Source organism: Priapulus caudatus, unplaced genomic scaffold (assembly GCF_000485595.1).
Source record: "Priapulus caudatus unplaced genomic scaffold, Priapulus_caudatus-5.0.1 Scaffold25, whole genome shotgun sequence".
NCBI lineage: Eukaryota > Metazoa > Priapulida > Priapulimorpha > Priapulimorphida > Priapulidae > Priapulus > Priapulus caudatus.
In genome coordinates, this window is record NW_014577086.1 from 299,630 (window position 1) to 323,101 (window position 23,472).

The 23,472-nt window shown below is 43.5% G+C and overlaps 1 protein-coding gene across 1 annotated transcript in view; it reads right to left on the reverse strand.

Moving 5' to 3' along the window:
- The window catches only part of LOC106814231 (arylsulfatase H-like), a 56,241-nt gene that overhangs the window by 14,478 nt on the left and 18,291 nt on the right, over positions 1-23,472 (reverse strand). Inside the window, exons 2-5 of the mRNA XM_014818533.1 lie at positions 14,466-14,588; positions 11,292-11,787; positions 3,350-3,552; positions 1,290-1,574 (exon numbers count right to left, since the gene is read on the reverse strand). Of these exons, the coding sequence (XP_014674019.1) occupies positions 1,290-1,574; positions 3,350-3,552; positions 11,292-11,787; positions 14,466-14,588 (1,107 nt within the window). The remainder of the gene's footprint in view (positions 1-1,289; positions 1,575-3,349; positions 3,553-11,291; positions 11,788-14,465; positions 14,589-23,472) is intronic.

Genomic DNA, 23,472 nt, shown 5'->3' on the forward strand with positions numbered 1-23,472 from the left:
GTGTGCACGTACACGTACGTGTGTACGTGCGTGCGTGTGTGCGTGTGTGTGTGTGTGTGTGTGCGTGTGTGTGTGTGTGTGTGTGCGTGTGTGTCTATGTGTACTAGTTATATATATATACGCCTAGTGAGAGCCCAAAATGGGCAATACACAGAATAATAATGTAGTACAAATATCTATCGCTATAAAGTTCACAGATCATCTTTTGTTCAAATTCTTTAGTCATTCTCTTTATGTTGAAGCATTCACAAGTTGTATGCACAAGACCTCTCCACTCCTGTCTGTACAACATTTTTCCACTGATCAAGAACATTACCACACCTCATAGCACCTTTGCAGGTATCCTTATATCTCAATTTAGGGCAACCAACAGATCGGGATCCATTTGCTAGCTCGCTGTATAGGAGTGCCTTTGCTGGTCTGTCATTACCCATTCTACAGACGTGGCCAAACCAACGCAGACGACTTCTAAATAGCTTCAACTCGATGTCTTCAACAGGCTCAACACCCGCTCTGTTCAGGACCTCCTCATTACTGATGTAATGATCCCATTTAATAGGCATGATTAAGCGCAGGTGACGTTGTTGTATTGTTCTCAGTTGTCGAACTTGATGATGGTGCAGAGTCCAGGTTTCACTGCCGTACATCAGAAGTGGCATAAGACACTGGTTCTAGACTTTGACTTTAGTGTTTATTGTAAGGTCACGTGAGTTGAACACTCTTTGACGTAGTCGACCAAATGCACATGATGTTGCTTGGATACGGGCTGCAAGTTCCTCTTTCATAGAGCAGTCATTTGTTACATAGCTGCCAAGGTATTTGAAGCGGGTGACGTTCGCTAACTTGGTGTCAGCTATGAAGAACTCAGCTTCAGTACCAATGCACATGGTCTCTGTCTTTGCAGTCTTAATACGTAGTCCCATCTTCTTAGCAAGGTCGTTGTAAGCTGTGAGTAACAAGTGTAGTCCCGCTGAAGTGTCACTGAATATGGCTAGTATATCGTCTGCATATTGAGCCTCCCTGATGTACTCGGTAAGAACTTTGGTCTTTGACTTCAGTCTTCGAAAATCAAATAGATCACCATCATAGCAAAATCTCACCTTTACACTGCAGGTGTGCTTGATTTTCTTATAAGCAAGACAAAGTAAAACAGCTGCATAGATGCCATAGAGTGTTGGTGCTAGCTTACAACCCTGCTTGACACCACTGTTGTACTCAAAGGCCTGTGTGAGTTCACCAAACACACACACACACACACACACACACACACGTACGACGCCGCCACCTACCGTCCTTCGGGCTGTATCGGGCGGCGTGTATGTCGCGGCCGCAGTAGTGGAACATGACGTCATGCGGCGTCTCGTCGGCGCGGCCCGTGATGAGCGGCCACACGTTGCGTCCGTCGATGACGCGGTTGGCGGGCAGCGGCACGTCGAGCACGTGGCACAGCGTCGGCAGCACGTCCATGAGCGACGTCGGCTGGTGGACGACGCGGCCCGCCGGCACGACGCCCGGCCACATCATCGCCGTCGGCACGCGCAGGGCACCCTCCATCCCGCCCATGCACTTACCACCTAGAGACGCCACCAGAGAGAGAGAGAGAGAGAGAGAGAGCATTCACACGATGATCGCAGCCGCTTCAGTCATCGAATCAGAGTACATTCCGACAGACATGCTCCAATGAGCACGTAGTCTGGACTTCACCTGTGTTGCTTAAATTTTCGGGTAACGCGCAGTGATTAACGCATGGCCTTCGTCGCATCGATTCCTTAGCTGGTGTGCGCATAATTTGGATATAATTTCCTTCGTTATGGGCGCGCAAACGTTTCTATTGATTCACGTTGCTCGCTAGCACCGCATCAGTCGGTCTACCGTAGCTCCTAGCGAGGGAACAAATGAAAGTGGCAATGACACTGTAGCTCACCTTGGGTGTGATAGAAGAGGAAGGGGGGGATATATAAAGCAAGAGTATATATGGGAGACCTCCCATTACATAGCATATCTCCCATTATGTACTCTTGATAATGATATATGCATAAGTTTTAATGCGAAAATAAATGTTTCAGATCTGAAAGTCTGAAATCTTGACGAGAGATGGTGCTACGCTTAAATGATCGCCATTTTGATTTTCGAATATCGCGCAAATAAAAACAATAAAATATTTCAGTCAAATTAGGTAACGAAAAATCTAAAACACAATATTACACGTATATAGGTATGATTGTAGAGTTGTTGACCAGTTAGACAAAATAAACGTAATAGGACGTTGTCATCTCTCCCATAGGAGCAACAACTGTTTTGGGGCTAGCCTTACACATTCACATACCAAAATTTAACAAAATCGAATGAATTTAGATGGCCATTTTCATTTTTGCCAAAAAGTTGGTCTGGCTCGAAAGTAGGTCGACTGGCGTGCTCCAAAATAGGAAGTTCAAATCTCTCCCATAGGAGTAACAACTGTATTCAATTTGAAACATGTGGGTCAAACGGTTCTTGAGTTATCGTTGACCATAGGCAGACACTGAAATGCATAGTGAAATTGCCAAAATCTATATAATTTGCATAATAATAATAAAAAACCAAAACCCGTGTGATATGTTTTGGGCCCAGTCCTTATTCATTCACATACTAGAAATGAGCAAAATCCGTTGAACCTGAACTGACTTATGGCCATTTCCATTTTTGCCAAAAAGTGGACGTGGCTCAAAAGTAGGTCGACTGGCGTGCTCCAAAATAGGACGTTCAAACCTCTCCCATAGGAGTAACAACTGCATGCAATTTGAAACATGTGGGTCAAACGGTTCTTGAGTTATCGTTGACCGTACGCAGACACTGAAATGCATAGTGAAATTGCCAAAATCTACCTAATTTGCATAATTAAAAATAAATAAAAACCTGTGTGATTAGGGTTGGGCCAGTCCTCATTCATTCACATACCAGAAATGAGCAAAATCCATTGAACCTGAACTGACTTGTGGCCATTTCCATTTTTGCCAAAAAGTGGATGCGGCTCGAATGTAGGTCAACTGGCGTGCTCCAAAATAAGACGTTCAAACCTCTCCCATAAGAGTAACAACTATATGCAATTTGAAACATGTGGGTCAAACGGTTCTTGACTTATCATTGACCGTAGCCAAATGTTGACGGACGGACAGACGGACAGACAGACGTACGACGGACGACACCCCATGGCAATAGCTCATCTTGACGATGTCAAGGCGAGCTAAAAATTATTGCCGAGGTGCTAAACGCGGACCGTTTTATGGTACTCGTATCTAAACAAAAGCAATTACGCGTGCAACGAGGCAAACCTCGATCTAATGCCGTCCCACAGCAGCTACAGACATGCCTTTGAATATGCCATTCCAGCCGCCTTCACGCTGTCCGTCAAGACCTCTCTCCTCGACATGTCCGCCCTGGTCAGACGTGAAGTAGATGAGGGTGTCGTTCTGCATTCCCAGCCTCCGCACCGCTTTCAGAAGTTCCCCAACACACCAGTCCAACTCTTCCACGTTGTCCCCATAGCGACCATGTCTGCTTCGTCCCTTGAACCTGGAAAATAAATCATCTTGATGTACAGCAATTCCCCGGTAAATGACAAAAATGCATGTATTGAGAAATTCCGTATTGACTTCTATTATATAATTGGAGATACGTTCCTACCAAATGTTTTATGGCCAAAACAAGTAGGAAATCCTGCGGTCTCTCCTGATACAAACACAGAAATGAATAAATGTTGAAGAACATGTATATTGACTATAGAACGATGTAACACAGGAAAAGAGTTCAGAATGAGAATTATTATTTGTAAAGTAGCATTCCAAATCTGGAATATACTGGATGCGGCGCACAAACTGTAACTTACACAATGACGAGTGCAAGCAAGCACTGTCAAGCACATATTATATTGATTATTTAATAAACGCAAGTAGGCAGTTTATATTGAAATATCATCCTTAGACGTACAGATAACATATAGCAGATTTTAGTGTAAAACCCCAATTAATTTCGTTGAAACAATATATGTAAAAGCACATTTTTATTTTGTATAGCTAGTGGCCATAACTTACAAATCATGCACGGGCGAATTTATGCAACTCGAGTTATCCCGTACGGGAGAATACTGTTGTTGTTACCACAGGCACTTAATTGGGACAGAGTCAGTAAAAACTGAAAATAATATGAACGCATATTCACAAATAGGCCCTACTACCGTACCTCTCAATTACAGTTCCACTGTTGCGTCACTGTATATCAACTTTCCTTCATAAAAATTAACGCCGAACGCTCCCGCACTCGCCGCTGCGAGTGTGCTGTGTCGCCATGATAATATATATATATATATCTTATATCTTATATCTTATATATAGCTTTATATATTATCATGGCGACACAGCACACTCGCAGCGGCGAGTGCGGGAGCGTTCGGTGTAAGTTTTTATGAAGGAAAGTTGATATACAGTGACGCAACAGTGGAACTGTAATTGAGAGGTACGGTAGTAGGGCCTATTTGCGAATGTGCGTTCATATTATTTTTAGTTTTTACTGACTCTGTCCTAAGTGCCTGTGGTTGTTCTGCAACAACAGCAATATTCCCATACAGCAATCTATGTTTCATTTATGGAGTAAATTAATGCATTTTAATTACGATCCGACATAAGCGAGGACGTACCGGTAGCAAGATTAACGTTGTATGCTCGGCGAAGAGAAATAGTTTTATGTAAAGCAGCTAGAGGTGTTTATAAATACTCGTTAAGTCTCGCAAAGAAAACAGCGCTTCAATTACGAGACGAAATAGAATATCCTATTATAAATAATCTTTTGCACGATCCTATGCATTACCCCATACCATAAATAAAATAGCAACGTTAATATCAAGAAATCACACAGTTGCCATAGCAACCTTTCCATTTCCATGCAAACAAAAATGAGCCTGATTGAAGCACTTGGGATACTTCCCGTCAGGCATAGGAACTGTGCGTCACCGCAATTCAATCGGCCTTGCCCCTCTACGACGTACGAAGCTGCAGGGAGACACGACAAGAAAGCCTCATAATTGGTTTAGAGCTTTCACGAATATAACAAACCGACGCTGCGTTTATTTGACCCTTTAATTAATGCGAAAATACACGAACACCAACCGATACTGTGTTCAGTTGCCCACCTAAAAGCGAAAATGCAAATACCAGCCACGCATAATACGTATCAGGAGGTACCCTGAGTGAGCGCGTATAGGCAACTCCATACAGATGAGCAATTTCCGCTCTCGTATATTTACAGCGAGGATAACATCTAGCTCTCAATACCGCGTCGAGTTTGTGCGAGGAAGTCGCATTTCGTGTTAAAGCAACGTAAATAGCGAACAGAGTCCCTTTTGCTTCAGCATCAACACTTAGCGGAAGACAGGGGCTAGGGAACAGCCCATCTATCTAGATCTGATGGCTATACATGGTCAAACGTCAATCTTGACGAAAGTGGCACACGTGTAGTACATGTGCTGGCGCAGTTGGACGTCCGATTTTCGTAAACACGAAGGAACGTTTCAGAAAAAAATGGCCAAGTAACACAGACGATGGAAAAATGTTCGACCTTTTAATAAAAGTGGTGCGCGCCAATATGGAAATCCGATTTTCGTTAAAACACCAGGCGGATTAACAGATTTCACGCGTAGAATAGAAAAGATCGCAGAAACAGTGTATGCGCTCACGCACACCCATGCGCGCGCACACACGCTCACACACACAGGCACTTGGACCGTTTCAATAATAAAATGATGGTTAATAAATACAACTTGTCAGTACTACTACTAGCCCTACCACTACCAGTACCACTACCAGTACCAGCAATAGTCTTAATGTTTGATATAACTTCACTTCAACACCGTCTAATACGCCGCTGCAACACATAGCCCGCACGCCATTGTGCATGCACAGATACACAGTAGGTTAGAACCTACTGTGTATCTGCTGTGTCTGCTCTGTAAGCTGCTGTATCTGCTGTGTAACTCTAACCTACTGTGTATCTGTGCATGCACAATGGCGTGCGGGCTATGTGTTGCAGCGGTGTATTGGACGGTGTTGAAGACGTGAAGTTATATCAAACATTAAGACTATTGCTGGTACTGGTACTGGTAGGCCTACTGAGTACTGGTAGGGCTAGTAGCAGTACTGACAAGTTGTATTTAATAATAATTATTAACCATCATTTTATTATTGAAACGGTCCAAGTGCCTGTGCTCACACACGTACGCACGCACGCACGCGCACACACACGCGCGCGCGCGCACGCACACACACACACGCGCGCGCGCACGCACGCACGCACGCACGCACACACGCACGCACACACACACACACACACACACACACACCTGCATACACTCTGCTTTAATAGTTGTATAAAATAGCTGCTCTGGATACCTTGATGAAACCCTCTCTTCAGGTTTCTGGTCATTCTTCCATTACATACGCCTAGATTATTTATGCATCTGCTAAAAGCATTTGAAACATTTCATCGTATAGTGCATATCATATCATCATTGTATATTTCATCGTATATCTGCATTTCGTAACGATAAAGGATATCAACACTTGTACCATGAATACTATGTTACTATATGAATACTATATATGCAACGTATACTACGTTCATGCTTATACTGGAAATATATATATATATTTTCTTTTCTTTTTACTGGGAATATATATTAATAAGGTGCTACTAGTATATTCAAAGCAAAGACCAATATACGTTCCTATTTGTTCGTAAATGGAGACCATACGAGAAGAATACGTGAGACGCGTCTTCGAAAACACTTTAATAAGTACGAAACTACTAATAAGTATGGAAGTACTTATTATGACGAAAAACCATTCTCAAATACGCGCAGATAACACTTGAGTAGCGTCTTTCGACGCGTATAGATCTCGATCTGCAGAAAATACGCCAATCCTGTCACTTTCCCCACCACCACTGCTGGAAAAACAGTTTTACATAACAAGCTAGCTCCATACATCAGAAATCTCGCGGAAAACGCGTAAAAATCTGTGCAGCATGTCCTACTAACCGTCAACGACAACGGGACGATCTTTTCTCTTTTGAAACTCGGACCGCGTTACGCATGACGGACTCTCAATCGCTGCTGATCAACGGCAATCACGCAGCCGTGTCACAGATCTTCTATCGGAATCCGGCGCTCGCCGATCGATCGAGCAGTCGTCAGCTCTCCGCGCTTCAAGCGGCCGCCGACACGACATCTGCCGTCACACTTTTGATCGATCAGCGAGCGGGGTTGCAGCCCGAGGCGGTAGAAGGCGAGTGAAGCGGAGTCGGAGCACTCGACCACCGCGCGCAACGGGCCTATATACATGGCGATGTTTGTGATAGACAGCCCCCCCCCCCAACCACCCAACCAACCGCTGTAGCATGACCATCTCACCCCCAGTGACGAGACACGCACGCACGCACGCACGCACGCACGCACGCACGTGATTGATTGACACATCGGGGATTTGATCTTCAATTGCCCGACAACAATGAGCAATTAGTGAGGAGGAATCCCGTGAGTATACTCGCAGGCAGGCAGGCAGGCTTCGCTCGGTCTCTCACGCGCGTGAGTATATACTCGCAGGCAGGCAGGCTTCGCTCGGTCTCTCACGCGCGTGAGTATACTCGCAGGCAGGCAGGCTTCGCTCAGTCTCTCACGCGCGTGACTATACTCGCAGGCAGGCTTCGCTCGGTCCCTCACGCGCGTGAGTACTCGCAGGCATCATCCGCGCTTCACACATCCCCCCACCAGCAGCAACGTTTAGTTCGAACGCGGCGAGTGCGTCGGTGTGGATCGCTGGCGTGGCGGTGATAGCTGCACTCACCAACTACCACCGGAAGCGCTTGCTGCCAGCGATTCACTGCTGCCGCCGACTCGCATGCCACACAGGTGGTTTACGTATCGCTTACAAGATCATTTGTTAGGGTGAGAAGATGTGCAGCGTAGTGCCTTTATAGAGTTAAAAGAAAATCCCACGTGAAGCAAAAAAAAAAGTACGCTCCACCTGAGCGTTAATATGCAGTTATAGAATTTTACGAGATGGGATACGTTTGAAAAGCAAGTATAATGCCAGGTAACAGCTATAGTGAATGAACAAGCTGCAGCTAGAAGGCAACAAATAATCGTAATATATTTATACTATATTAAATTATATAGAAGATTCCGGCGAGATATCGTCTGGTTTGTTAAATATTTATGGCGTTCGTGTGCCGCTTGGGGTCTTAAACCGCATGCAGCGATAATAAACATCAGAGAAAAGGGGGCCATATGCCACCGGAGAGATGACAAGCACCGTTGCAGTGTAATGTACACAGTTTTGCCTTGCAGCCAATCATGGATACACTGCGTGCAAATATTCGTTGAGGACAATCCCATGATTACCAAACGTGACGAAGCAAATCAATGGTGCCAAACATCGGCCACCCTTCCTTGCATGCATGCTAAGATAATCCCACTACGTCAGCACCCTTGCCTCACGAAGATCCGACCACGCGTATTGATTTGTAGACATCCGACTGTTGACCATAATCGGGAATGAACTGCACGATGTATAAATATCCTATCGCTCGTGTTCTCTTACACCAGGCTGTACGCCAAGCTATAATATGACTCACCGTCTACAAAATCACAAGCTCAAAAACCACGAGACCGGGATTAATTCAATGACAGCGCAGATAACACGCGACGTCTGCACGCCAGCATGTCACGTTCGGCTTCCCTAATTAGATATACGGTAAGAGCGCCAAGATTCACGAACTAGCCCCATAACACCATCGCAAACAGTATATGACGCATACACGTTACTTACGCCACAGTGAGCGTGCAACTAGAGACGGCGGCCATATTTGTCGAGAACGCCGCCGACATCTCGTTAATGTCATCTTGTCTACACTGTTGCTCGATCACTCTTAATTACAAGATAATATAGCCAGAAAATTAAGGCTAGTCATCGTGCTTATTAAAGCAATATGACCCATGCGCAAAACACTCGTGATCTCACTTATTAGATTTAATTCAATAAAGTTGGACATTAAACAAATTATATTGAGGTTGTTAAAATTATTATCTCTCAAATAAATCGAAAAATAATAACATGTAGAACAAGTGCTGCGGAGCGACAGCGCTCATCTAACGTCTACTGTGGTGGAATGGTGGGATTCTAGTAAACCCTGTTAGTCCCAAATGTGTTCACATACGCGCCGAAACAGTGGAAGGCACAGGGATGGTATCAGGAACCTTCTCAAAGGAATGTTCGTTGGGATCGTTATGAAAGTTGCCACGAGATGGCGCGTACGTTTAAGTGTCTTCAGATTAAAGATGGAAGCTCCCATCGTACGTAGTAGCAACAACTATTTGCAAGACAGAATAGGTAAGCACTCATCCATTTACCTACGCAAGCCTACAGGCTAAAATAGAGAGCTGCCACCTGTAACTAATTAACGCACTAGCAGTGGCCACTGGCAGTGGCATACGTTACATGTAACACACTGACAGTACAGAATGCCATAGAAATTATACGATTTAAGGAGCATAAACCTTCTTCAACCAAATTTAGCTTTTGAAATTTCACTGTGACATTGTAGCCTCATACATCCAGGCATGTATAGATTCTACTAGCAAACCCGGCAGTCAAATTCTTTCTAACAGTAACAGTAAACAAATCCATGTTTAACCCGCCTCTTGAGGGTCAAAAGGTTATCCGACACTTACTCTTCGCATGTCAGCAGAAAGTACATTTCATGGTCCTTTCAATAAAGCCATAAAAATGCTAGGTCACCACTGAAACAAAAAAGTTTTTCAATCGCTCCGTCAGACCATGTCCTCAGAAAATGTCTAAAATCTGCCCTGTGCCCATTGACCTTTGACCTGTGACCTCCAATTTCGGCACAGTGATGGCTTTTCCTACCATGATGCTGTACACCGACTATCACGAGCCTAGGTCGAGCCGTTTAGATTTGTGCCGCAATTCTGCATTTCCTCCCTATTCCTTAAATTAAGGAGGGAATGTTCCCCCTTCTTTTACACCTCTTGACCTTTGACCTTTGACCCCAGCTTCGACATCTCAACTCGTTTTCGGATTACCCCCCCACGTCCCGACTTTCGAATTCGTACGTCGAGCCGTTTAGATTGGTGCCCAACTGTTGACGGATGGACGGACGGACGCACGGACGATCATGCGATTCTACAAGCTGCATCTGACTTCGTCAGATGAGATAAAAATTAGGTCTAGATGTAGAATTAAATAATCGAATTAGTGGAAATATTACTTATTACTGCGGCGAAAAAATTACCACAAGTTTGTTATTACAGGCTATAAAACAGCAAATAAACAACAAAAAAGCTTCGTAAAATTAAAACCTATATGGCTAAAGCACAATTAAGTGCGCCTGATTTTGAGAGATAAATTGTTCTAGACTAATACGTTTCCTTTCTCGACATGTATAAGGTAGCAAAGTGTAGAGTCGGGGTACCAGTTGATGGCATCTTGTGAGAATACCCTGCTATTGCTGTTAACATGTGTAACCAAATCTACTTCAAACTGATAAAAACTGGCATATATTGCTGAAAATAATGATATGTCAGTTTTTCAATACATGTTAGCATTAGAGAATACACTTGGTGTTTAAAAAAAAGGAGCTACAGCAAGTATCAAAGGGAGGGGAGGGTACAATATGGGAACAGTTGGGAAAACATAAAAAATCATTACCTAGCTGTGTGGGCTAAAGTATCAAGTGCTGGTTAAAGTTTGTCATTATTAATTTAGGCAGGTCAGTATGACTAAGAGCTGAGAGTGTTGACTGGAACATGGCACTTAATTAATTAGTGTTAGCTTTGGGTTTGGCATGGGTTGTTGTCATTGTCTCTCTGGTTGTTGTTGTTGCTATTCGACTGTTAGGTTGTTGAATGCGGTGTTGGTCAGGGAGATGAGTGACGGGTATTAGGTGGGAGTGCCGGTTGGGACTCGTCACGGCTTAAGCTGGGTTTACACTACCGACTTTGTGTTGGCGAATTGGCGAACTGGACGAACTTCCCAACTATACAACCGACAATCGGCAATGTAAATGCAAAAGTTGCGCGACTAACTGATTGACAGCAACTAATTGGGAGATTAGAACACGTTCTATTTTTGTCAACTCGGAGTTGCCGAATTGCGAAATTGGTCCAACTGGCCAATTCGCCAACATGAAGTCGGTAGTGTAAACCCAGCCTTATGCTGCCCGGCCAGCGCGCGACTCACACCTACCGGTCGGCCGTGTGCAGGTACGTGTGCACCTGCACGAACGACATGAAGAGCATGAACGGCTGACCGCTGTGCGAGCGCGCGGTCAGATACTCGAGCGCCTCGCTGACGAGCCGCTGCGACAGGTTGTCGAAGCGGATCGGCTGCTCGATGTAGTCAAAGTCGCGCATGATGACGCTGTTGATGAACGTCATGTCGCACATGACGAGGTAGAAGACGCCGATCGGGACCGTCGTGAGGAAGAGCAGCGCGTAGAAGCCGGCCTTGTGCACGAGCTTCTTGCGGCGCAGCAGCAGCGTCACGAGCGTGCCGACGAGCACAGTGCAGCCGAGGCCGACGTTCATGTTCGGCTTCGCCATCAGCATGACCGTGTTGCCGTCGCCGCTGAAGTCCTTCAGGTTGGTGAGCGGCAGGCCGTAGAAGTAGTCGAAGCCGTGGTTGAGCGGGTGGTGGCAGAAGTCGCCCTGCCACTCGCAGTTGATGCCCAGATGCCATTTGCCTGCAACGACCGAACGGCATCTAAAGCTGGGTTTACACTACCGACTTTATTGGCGAATTGGCGAATTCGACCAACTTCCCGACTTTACAACCGACAAGCGGCAGTGAAAACGTGAAAGTCGGGCGAGCAACTGGTCGAAAGCAACTGGTTGGGAGATTAGAACACGTTCTATTTTTGCCAACTCGAAGTTGCAGAATTGCGAAATTGGTCCAACTCGCCAATTTGACAACATGAAGTCGGTAGTGTAAACACAGCTTAACGTCTAGGAGACACGCTGCGGGCGACGACGATGACGACGCGAGCAAACGAGCAACGTTCGATTACGATTTTACAAGATTAGAAACTATGGTTTTATGTTAGCTTTTACACACGCATACGATGACGTTCGGCGACAACCGTAACAACGAACATATTTACAGTTGTTTTAAATTTCTAGCGACACGATTGTGCAGTATTACGTGAATGGCCAACTACAGCGCTGGACGTTTTCATCGGTATGTTTTAAAAACATTTCGTAGATCGCAATCGCAGATCGCATAGGATGCAGATCGCAATAGTGTCTGTCGGAAAGACCATTTTATGTCTTCAGGGAAATTCGGGTTTATAAAATCGGAGGCATTTATTGTGCAAGGGCGCCCATCTAAAAAACACATTTGGCTATCCATAGCACAGGACTTCGAAATCAACGGTAAGCCCATAGAACATTCAATCGTTTCAAGTTTAAATGTCCGCCTTTATTTAGCGAGAAAAAAGACGAACATTGACCTAACGCCAGTAGTTAACGCATACAGTCTGGTTGGGGCCAGTCACTGCTACTCAGATACTGAATGTATTGGCTGAAGTCTACCGGGTGTGAACTAACAGCGAGGTAGGCAGAGTACACTAGATGGTAAGAAAGTTGATAATGAGATTTGCTAGCAATAATGTAAATGGTCATGCATTAAAGGTGTGTGATTCCTGTTACACTGATTAGTGATAAAATGGTGATCTGATCTCTGGCAGGGTGGTAATCGGTGCATGAGTAAGGCCAGATTGAGACATCTGAAAAGGTTGCTTCACAGTAATAAAGGGTGGCGTTCTCACGAGCGTACATACAACCCTGGCAGCGTGTTGCACCGCTTACTGGCGCAGATGGGGTCGTTGTCGTATCAGGTACTACAGATATGTACATCTGTGCATCAGTTGATGATACACAGAAATCTGTGCATCACTTCGTGATACCTAAGGTGCCTAAAGTGGAGTTGCACCTATGATGACATCAATACATCTTTTTTGTTATACACAATAATGTATCATATTACTATCAGTATCACTGTAGTATCAGTATCACATACTTGAGTGAAAATCTGAAAATGATGATTATCCATTTGTACATTCTTTAAATTGAAAACAGAAGTAATTGATTCACCAGGTATTCAAGTTGATCACACGTGGTTTGAGTACATATTTCGCCACTGGTATTCAACATACAGGTGACGTTGATCACGTGTGGTTTGAATAGACCATGGACGCCCTTCTATGTGTGAAATCTACCTGCGCTTCTGACGCCCTCCAGAGGGCGTTTGCAGGGCGCCCTGCAGACGACCTCCGGAGGGCGTTTGCAGGGCGCCCTGCAGACGCCCTTCTGTGTGTGAAATCTACCTGCCCTTCTGACGCCCTGTTTGCAGGGCGCCCTTCTGCAGGAGGGCGTACCTAATTTGCATATTTGGAATAGCCCTACAAACGCCCTGCATTCGCCCTGCAAACGCCCTGCAAACGCCCTTCTTCACTATACAACTAAACTGGAGGGCGTTTGAGGGGCGTACGCCCTTCTACAGAAGGGCGCCCTCCAGAAACTTTCTCAAGACGCCCTTCTAACGCCCTGCAAACGCCCTTCAAACGCCCTGCAAAAATGTTAGGGCGAGCAGTCTTGCCGCAGTTTTTACGTTTGCCTGTGTTCTCCTTGCAAAATGTGTGCTGTGTGCTGAGTTTTCCCAGCAAGACACGCATGTGTTAGCCCAGCCAGGCCTGTGTTCTCCAGGCCATGCAGGCCTGCCTGTGTTCCCCCAGCAAGACACGCCTGTGTTAATTAGCCCAGCCAGGCCTGTGTTCACCAGGCCAGGCCTGCCTGTGTTCTCCCAGAAAGACCTGCCTAGCTGTGTTAGCCCAGCCAGCCCTAGCCCTGCCTGTGTTCTCCCAGCAAGGCCTGCCTTTGTTCTCCCAGCCAGGCCTGCATGTGCTAGGTTAGGGTTAGGGTTAGGGTTAGGGTTAGGGTTAGGGTTAGGGTTAGGGTTAGGGTTAGTGTTAGTGTTAGGGTTAGTGTTAGGGTTAGGGTACACTTCTGTAGTACAAGTCTGGTACACTTTGTGTATACATATATATGTACCTCGGGTACATATCTGTAGTACCTGATACGACAACGACCCCTGGAGTCACTTGTTTGTGTCGACGTGGGGAAAAGACAAGGACCAAATCTAAAAGGACTGCGGGACAACAGGGCATGTTCTGATTACTGGAAATTAGATCAAATTAGGTCGAAGGTTTTTGTGCCCCAGCAAATTAACGTTGCAACCGAGACCATTGTTCCCTTTACTCACTGCATCGAGTAATTGATTAGTTGGAAACGGCCAGTCACATCTCTCCAAAACTCACTTCGACAAGCTCTAAACGAATAGGAAGGGAAAGACACTTCTGCTTACCTATAAGCGCTGTGGAGTATCCAGCTTCTTTTAGAATCTCAGGCATAGTCGTTTCGTTCTGCGGCAAGCCTCCCGCGCTCGCCACAAAGGTCATGACTCTCAGGAGACCGCTTGGCGCCACCCCTACAAGCCAATCAATCAGTATTAATGAGCAATCACTCAGTCGCCTACACACAATCCAGGTGAATAGAATGCAGTGCAGCTGAGGTGGGAACTAGATACAAAAGGACGACCAATGAATCACGCATCCACTTCACTGCAACCAGTAACGTGTGATCAGATTACAAACTGGCCATCTGTCTCTATAGTGATCGAGATGTCCTCGTGTCCTTTTTACTACAGGATTTACAACTGAGGCCGTATGCCTTCCCAGAATAATCTAGGCATCCCACTACTGTCAATCCCGTATCTTACTATAATTTGGCGAATGTTGTGTGTGTGTGTGTGTGTGTGTGTGTGTGTGCGTGCGTGCGTGCGTGCGTGCGTACATGGTGCATGCATGTATGGAAATGAAACATGGTTCATACAGAAGGACTGAAATTTTTTCCAATAACTTTTCAAGGACTTTTCAAGGACATTTTATCAGAAATTCAAGAACATTTTATCAGACATTTTATCGGAATTCATACACAGAACAAAACATACCTGGATTAATTTAATAACACCATTCTTAATCACTGCATGTCACCTCTAAAACTTACCTGGATCACATTAATAAACCCTTCTAAACCAGTGAAAAAAATACATGGGGGCTCGGGGCGATTTAGCCCCCGAAATGCCAGAAAGAGCCCCGGAAATGCCAAAAAGAGCCCCCGTAAATTTGCATAGAGTTCAATGCAAACCAAATTTTAGAGTGCTATTTTCATGCACGCGAGCTTGAAAAGTAGCCCCCGAAAAATAAATTTTATTTTTTCCCCTGTTCTAAATTAACACTGTCATTTCCACAACATACCTTGATTTACTGACTGATTTTACTGACTTACTGTAATTTGTAATCATCATTTAACTGTCTATCGTGTCTATAGCTTTTTACGCTCATTTAATGCAATTTTTATTGAAGTTTGCACATAATTGATGGTACAAGATTTCTTTTTATTACAGGCAAGGATTCTTTCTAAAAATTCAAGGACATTTTCATGAAATTCAAGCACTTTTCATGCAAGCACAAAATCAAGATTTACTAAATTCAAGTACTTTTCAAGGACTCCCCTCAAATTCAAGGACTTTCGAGGACTGTGCGAACCATGTGAAAGGCTCCGTCAGTTTGGATCCAAATAGCGCCTAATTCACAGAAGAGATCGATGAATACACGGGACGGGTTCTATAAACTATACTCGGTTGAAAACCGTAAAAAAGGCTTAAAAAAGACAAAAAAAAAACAAAAAAGGTAAAGATTTGCGTAAAAATAGGGGGCGCTATATCTTTGCTATATATTTCGCAACGTCAAAGTAGAAATAATGAGCCAAGTAGAAATAAGCATGTAATAATGAAGTTAAATGTTCAGTAGCTATTTTGGCATAGTTTTCGATATGAGATGTACAAGTTGAATTTGATCAGAGCAGATATATGGGATCGGGGGCCGGTCGTGGATCACGTATTTCAGATTTCCGGCTATTCAAAGCTGTGCGGGCGTCGTGAACAGCGAGCTGTCAGCTGAAGTCCAGCCCAATGATCGAGATCTAACTTTGGAGTCCGTATCATCAACCAGTACATATATATAGCATACAATAAAAGATTTGTGTGTGGGTGTGTGTGTGTGTGTGTGTGTGTGTGTGTGTGTGTGTGTGTGTGTGTGATGTAATGTGTGTGTGTGTGTTGGTGTGTGTGTGTGTGTGTGTTGTGTGTTGTGTGTGTGTGTGTGTGTCGTGTGTGTGTGTGTGTGTGTGTGTGTGTGTGTGTGTTTGTATTTCACTGTGTACTTGCCAAACAAATGATTAATGTGTTACGTGTAAGCATGATTTTACATCTATTTCTATTGACATCTCAACCATAAAAAACAAACAAACATGTGCAACAGGTAATCAAGCGGACACTGATCATATACTACTGTTACTGCATGCTGTGGGAAATGTACCAGACGTTGTGCGGAAATATATGCACTGAGTGTCGTTTGTGAGGTTAACGGGCGGGCACACTCGAGTGCTTATATAAGGTGATAATACAATGTCTTTGATAAGGTGAAAATACAATGTCTATCATTCATTTAGGAAATTGTGGTTAGAGAACGGGGAGCGGGTTATAGTCGAATGGTTAGAAAGTATATCTTCGATATGTAGGATTAGATGGTTTATATAGATTTAAGTATCCGACACTGTAAATGCATGGCAGCAGATAAACTCTGGTCCATCTACCAAAAATTGAAACTAGACACTCGCTGTGACGTATAATAACTTTCTTCTGCTTGTGTCAATTTACAACGCAATGAACGCACTCTTCCAGAAAGCTTTTAACTGCTGCTGGCAACATGCAACTTCAACGCATGCACACACCAGTGATGTCACATCGCAACACAATTCAACCGGATAATCAGACGATCGGACTAGTCACGAGATGCTCTATAGTGCCCAGTGTGTTGTCGCCGCCCAGAATCACACTGAATAATGTCATAGGCTAACAACAATCCCCTGTCATGAGCGACTAGCAATTAAGAGAAGAGCATACACGTATTGATCACTATATCTTTCGCTCCTACGCCTTAGTCCCAAAGCGAACAGAACTGTTGGCTCTATACTAGTAGGATAAGTGAAACCTTGAAACTGTTACGTCTCGGATATATATGGCAATTGACATTTTCATTACCGACACAAGAATGTCAACTGAGAATCGATGTCCTGTTCCCACTAGAGTAGAACATTTGCCTATTATTGAATGACACAGCTGTGTCAGTATAGTGACAATCAGTGAATGATCCTTGGATATAAGCAGATCATACAGTCTACCAATCCTAATTGATCATTGCAGCAGAGAAATCCAATTTCAAGCGCCGTGCATTTGAGGTCAGACTTCCTTTCTGGACCCGGCTCACACGTGAGTAATTTTACTCAAGTAAAATGACGCATATGCGTCAAAATACTCACGCGTAGTAATATTTTCAGCGTTCCCCGCACACGTGAGTAAAATTACTCAAGGAATAAGTGGATATGCAGATCACGTGACTGTGCGCAGCCAATACTGGGCGCACAATAATTTAAACGCATGCGCTGTGAGTACCCGTGTTGAGTAAATTTACTCAGGGCGCGCGCACACGTTGAGTAAAATGACGAATGAGTCCAAAATTATCAAACACGTTTGATATTGAGTAAAATGACGCATGCATCAAATATTACTCAACGAAAATCCGCCGCACACGTAAGTAAAATGACTCATGCGTTAATTTATTTGAGTAAAATTACTCACGTGTGCGCCGGGCTTTACACACAAAGACGCAACAAGCTTAACGGTGCTCAGTACTCACCAATTAACTTATAATCTAGAGTGACTGAGTCATTAACAGAAAATCGACTATTATGGAGAACTATTATGGAGTCCTAAGAGAAATCTTCTATTATTAACTCTTGTTATAATCCAACTCACTGACTAAATAATAAATATATTCTACACCGCACGCATGCTGTAATACAGCTGACTTGCTCTACGAAGCCTCAGGGATACCGATAATTTAACTGTAATGCGCGAATTCTCGCATTGGAAAGATACAGTTGCAGCTGCCTATTAATAGGTAATTATACGCGTTCGACTAACGGCGCGTGTCATTTTATCGCCATCCCGCCCCATCGCCATCGTCATTTTATCGCCATCCCGCCCTTAAGTGAAAACCTCGGACACCTATAGTCGGTCCAGTGCAACATGCTGGACTAATGGCACACAAAATATGGTACTACATTTGTACATTAAGACAGATTGTACAGATTTGCAGTTTAAAACAGGTGAAAACAGAAAGATAGAACAAGTGTGAGAATTAAGGTAAAAGAACCAGGAGATGGGCTAATTAATCACGGTTCATTGTGGCAATGGACGGGTTGGTTTTGAGCCAACCTACGAAATCATCTGACATGTCAGAAATGCACTATACATGTAGATTATTACGAGAAACTTCATGTATTTCTTTTTTTTAATTATCTCGCTTGATCTCCAATTAATATTATGAACGTGCATTATGACGTTTTTTGCTATGGCTATTAGGTAACTAATTAAACAAAATATATGATACCTGCATCGTAGAACATGAAAATATTTTCATTTATAAAACTAGACTACTTTAATTAAATGCGCATCAATAAAACTTTAACATCATTTGTCTAATTGGAAATACTGTACCCATTTAATGTTTTTGTAGCGTTTGTGTCTGCAAGCTAGCTAGGGTGCATGCGTGTACGTATGTATTTCGCTTGTGTGGCTGTGAACGCGCGGCGAATGCACAGTTCATTCAGCTGATTCATTAGAGTATATTGACACAATGAGAACATGTAGGCACTTTCATGAAAGCGCGCGCGCAATGTACACAGTTCGTCCAGGAAACATTTACACATCCTTTGTCCTTAGCCACGCGTTTAGTAGCTACCAAAGCACGATAGTCGAATCACGTGTATTCTGTGCATACATACGGGCACGTTAACCCACGCAGACACGCACGCACGCACGCACGCACGCACACACCAGTGCACGAACCTACCCTACGCACACGCGCACGTACAAAAGTGGGTGGGTGTACACAAACTGGCAGAGAGTTACAACAGTAGAGTTACAGCGTGAGATAGCGAGGTAGGTATGGAGGGGGAAGGAGGAGGGAGGAGGAGATGGAGGGATGGAGGGAAGGAGTGAGGGAGTGAGGGAGACTGCATGGGAAAGGGCGGAAGGAACGAGAAAAAGAAGGAAGGGCGGAGAGCGACTGTGATGAATATACTTTTACAAGGTCAATTTAACCATTCATGATAGAAGGCTTCTTTATACGCTCTTGATAGAATCAATAAAAATCACTCGTGTTACAGGCTTTACAGGTTGGACGCAGGTTGGTTTACGCACAAACACATTGCGAACGGCATTCGGTAGGATTCTTTGGCGCAAAATTGGCAATTTCCTAAACTAGGAGATGATTTGCACCCATGCAGTCAGCAAAATCAGCTAAAAATTTAGATCGTCGTGGGAGTGCTAGCTGGCAGGCGATCAACAAAGTTGGCAGGCATACATTATGGTTGCATTTGTGCCTTCCCGATTAATTATAATTTAGAACGGCGATGGATTATTCCTCATCAGGCTAATGCAATTAAGCTGCTTCTTTTCAGGTCGCCCAATAGAATTTTTCACCCATTGGTGTATACACTGAGAATTGAGGTGATAGAGCGAGGACAGAATGAGCCGGACTGCATGGCTAGTCTAGCCTTAAAATACTACTTGTCAAAGGGAATCAGTGCTGTATATTTATACTGCACATTTGCAGTTAACCGGGTCTAAATTACATGCAAAATTTCCTGGTTCAATATTCACTAAAAACTGTCGATGAACATTTTCTTACAACACAGGTGGTGCGTATGAATGAACGACGCCTCGAACGAATTTACACTACAGTATAAACACCCGCGAGTAAGAACCTGCATTTTCCCAAGTTAGCCTAAACAGGTTCTTACATAAATGGTACTTTAGTAATATCACAAATTGAGGCAATTTAGGTTCTTAAATAGGTTCTTATTTTCTAAAGAAAATTCCCAAATGTTTTTCATACGGTATATGGTTCCCAGGTTTTAACAGATTAAAAATGCAAGTAATCATCATAACCATGCAGAGTTGTTCGGTTAAATAGTAGTTAGGTATAACTATAAAAATGTTACAGATTAGAACCTAGTCCGCAACGTATAAATAAAACCGTGTCATGGCAGCACTTAATAATAGTCATCTTCGATGTTTATGAACAAAAACTATTTATATACTATCAATCAAGAGCTCATAATAGAGAGCCCTCTATTATGAGCTCTTGATACTATTTATGTGCTACAAAGATATGTATACTTTCAAATTCTACAACACTGTTCATGTGTATAACTGTAACCAAATTGAGCCGCCAAAATCACATCAAATACTTTTTTTTACTATAGTTAACCGTTTAACTTGTGATAAGTATACTCTTGAATATAACTCTTGAAATAAGTATTTGTTACGGTTAACATCATGCATGAACTGCAAAATGACATATATTATACATTTCGCCTCGAGATGCTAACATGTCGACCACGGACATAGAGCGCATTAATTATATACTGCGCACAAGAAATCATTCTGGGTTGGTCCTCTTCGTGCAGCTGCTGACCAGGTGAAGCCCTGCAGCTGCCGAGTCAATGAATCTAATACTGAATTGCGATACACAGCCGCGTGGCTAACAGCTAGTTCTATCCGTGGATTCGTGCACTAAGTTAAACACTTGGGAAAGCAGATCATATCTATATACGCAAATGAAAAAAGCGATCGTTCCACAAAAGCTAAAGCACTTCACTCCGCGCTTAGTACGGCTATAGTTTGTGTTAGGTCTTATCATCGCTTATCATCGCTTTTCAACCTATTAATGAGTCATCTGTGTATAAACCACCCACATCTGTCCGACATCCGATCCACATAATCCACACAACCGTCACCGGTCGTACGAACACACATTCGTTGTTGCATTTTCGCACGCGCTCTTTACAAATAATGTCTTTCGAAAACGAAGACAGCATCCAACAGATTAGACTCCGCACTGGTAGACTCGGCATACCTACCGTCTACGCAGTACTTTCATACTAACTATGCTCTGGCCGTAGTGAGTATATAGACTTAGGGAAATTCTAGACTCGTCACTGATGCATCTATCCACATCTGCACTTTGCAGCTGTCCGTATCAATGCCCCACGCTGCCGTATAGCGTTGCCACTATCGCACACAGTGATGAGACGCGACATTCATTCATCACTACAGTTGATACATGTCAACATTATGGCTGCACTATAATGTGGGGATATGCTGGCGAGAGATGGTCAAGCTACAGTATAGGAACATTTATGTCGAATATAAGAAGGATTATGCGTGTTCCAAGACCCGCTCATACGCCAAGAAAATCCCATTTTAATACATTTATATTTACAGTCGCAGAAGCAGATATATATAATAACAAGAGCGTATAAAGAAGGTATTCTTTATACGCTCTTCTTTATACGCCCTTCTTTATACGCTCTTGATAATTATAGAGTCTGCGCATGCCACCACTGCTACAACCCCAAAGGGATATTGCCCTTTGCCAGTGATTTACGTGACATCTGATCCATTCGAGCATCAAAATAAGAGAAATACTATCAATCTCACACAGATGTTCGTAACAAAACGTAATTAATTAAGCAAATTGAAAAAAAAACACCAGCAGGTCGATGACGTATTGGCATCTCGTGCTGACTGACCGCGCCTTGCATTTAGTGGTGAATAGAAGGGGTTTCGCGGTTCAGCTCAGAAGAGAAACCATATACACCCACATCAGCGCGACAGACTCGGCAAACTCCCATTAAGTGGCATTGATTTTTGGAGCGTTCTTTATATCAAAGAGACGGCGTGCGGTATTCCGGCCCATCGATCCATCGCTGTGAACAACCGGTGCGACTGTTTCAACAAATCGAGCGAACCAGCGAATACATGCCACGTGGGCACACAGGCACTTAGAGCGTTCGGTTTCAATAAAATATAATGCCAAATCAATACGAAATCTATTTACTACCAAAGTCTCAATGTTTCTCTATACTCTCTTTCACCTATTATTGCCGACAATTTCCTGTAAATGCCGTCCAAATGCTCATCTGCAACACACGCTGGCTGCCGCACGCTAGCTGCTGCACACTGACACATAAATATATAACTACACTACACACTACACACACTACTACACTATATACTATATTATATATTTATGTGTCAGTGTGCAGCAGCTATAGCGTGCGGCAGCCAGCGTGCGTTGCAGATGAGCATTTGGACGGCATTTACAGGAAATTGTCGGCAATAATAGGTGAAAGAGAGTATAGAGAAATATTAAGACTGGTAGTAAATAGATTTCGCATTTATATATAGCATTATATTTTATTGAAACGATCCAAGTGCCTGTGCGTGGGTACGCCCTAACATTTTTGCAGGGCGCCCTCCATAAGTGCTACGCCCTGCAAACGCCCTCCTGAGACTTAGATATTTTAGCATATGCCCTGCAAACGCCCTTCTGAAACAGATATTTTAACGTATGCCCTGCAAACGCCCTTCTGAAACTTAGATATTTAGCATATAGCCCTTGCCAACGCCCTTCTGAGACTTAATCATTTAGCGTATGCCCTGCAAACGCCTTCTGAGACTTTAGAAATTTTAGCGGACGAATTCGATGAACGCCTGGCAAACGCCCTTCTGAGACATAGCATATTGTTATGCGTTGATTCAACAAACGCCTGCATACGCCCTTCTGAGACTTGGACATTTTTGCACAGATGAACACTTACACTACCCTGGCAAATGCTATTCTTCTGTCATATAATGATGCCAAAATAGGAAACCTCAACTCTTTGCTACAAAAATGCACTATGTACTTTATTTCCTTCGGTTTGTGACCACGACATATAGGCGCCTATACTGATTATAGTAAACACACTTATGCAAATAAAGCCAACGATTTTAAACAATCAACTCTTTGAATTAGTGGAAATTTAATTTAATTTAAATTAAAATAATAATCATTTTTTATACAGTTTGCTTCGTAAATATTAGCTTAAATTAGAAATTTACGCGATGACTGTTTCAAAAAGTGTGATCGCGAGAAGACTAACATAAAAACGGCTTGCAGACTGATGACCCTCAATGTCACCCCTGCGACATCGCACAAGAACAAACATTGACAGCTTTTGTGTTTTAGTTAAAATTAACTTTAATATGATCTTATATATGTTGAACTTCTTTATGATAGTATGTTTAATCATGTTAAATTATGTTCACTGAGCTGAAAACCCGCGCTACGCGCGGC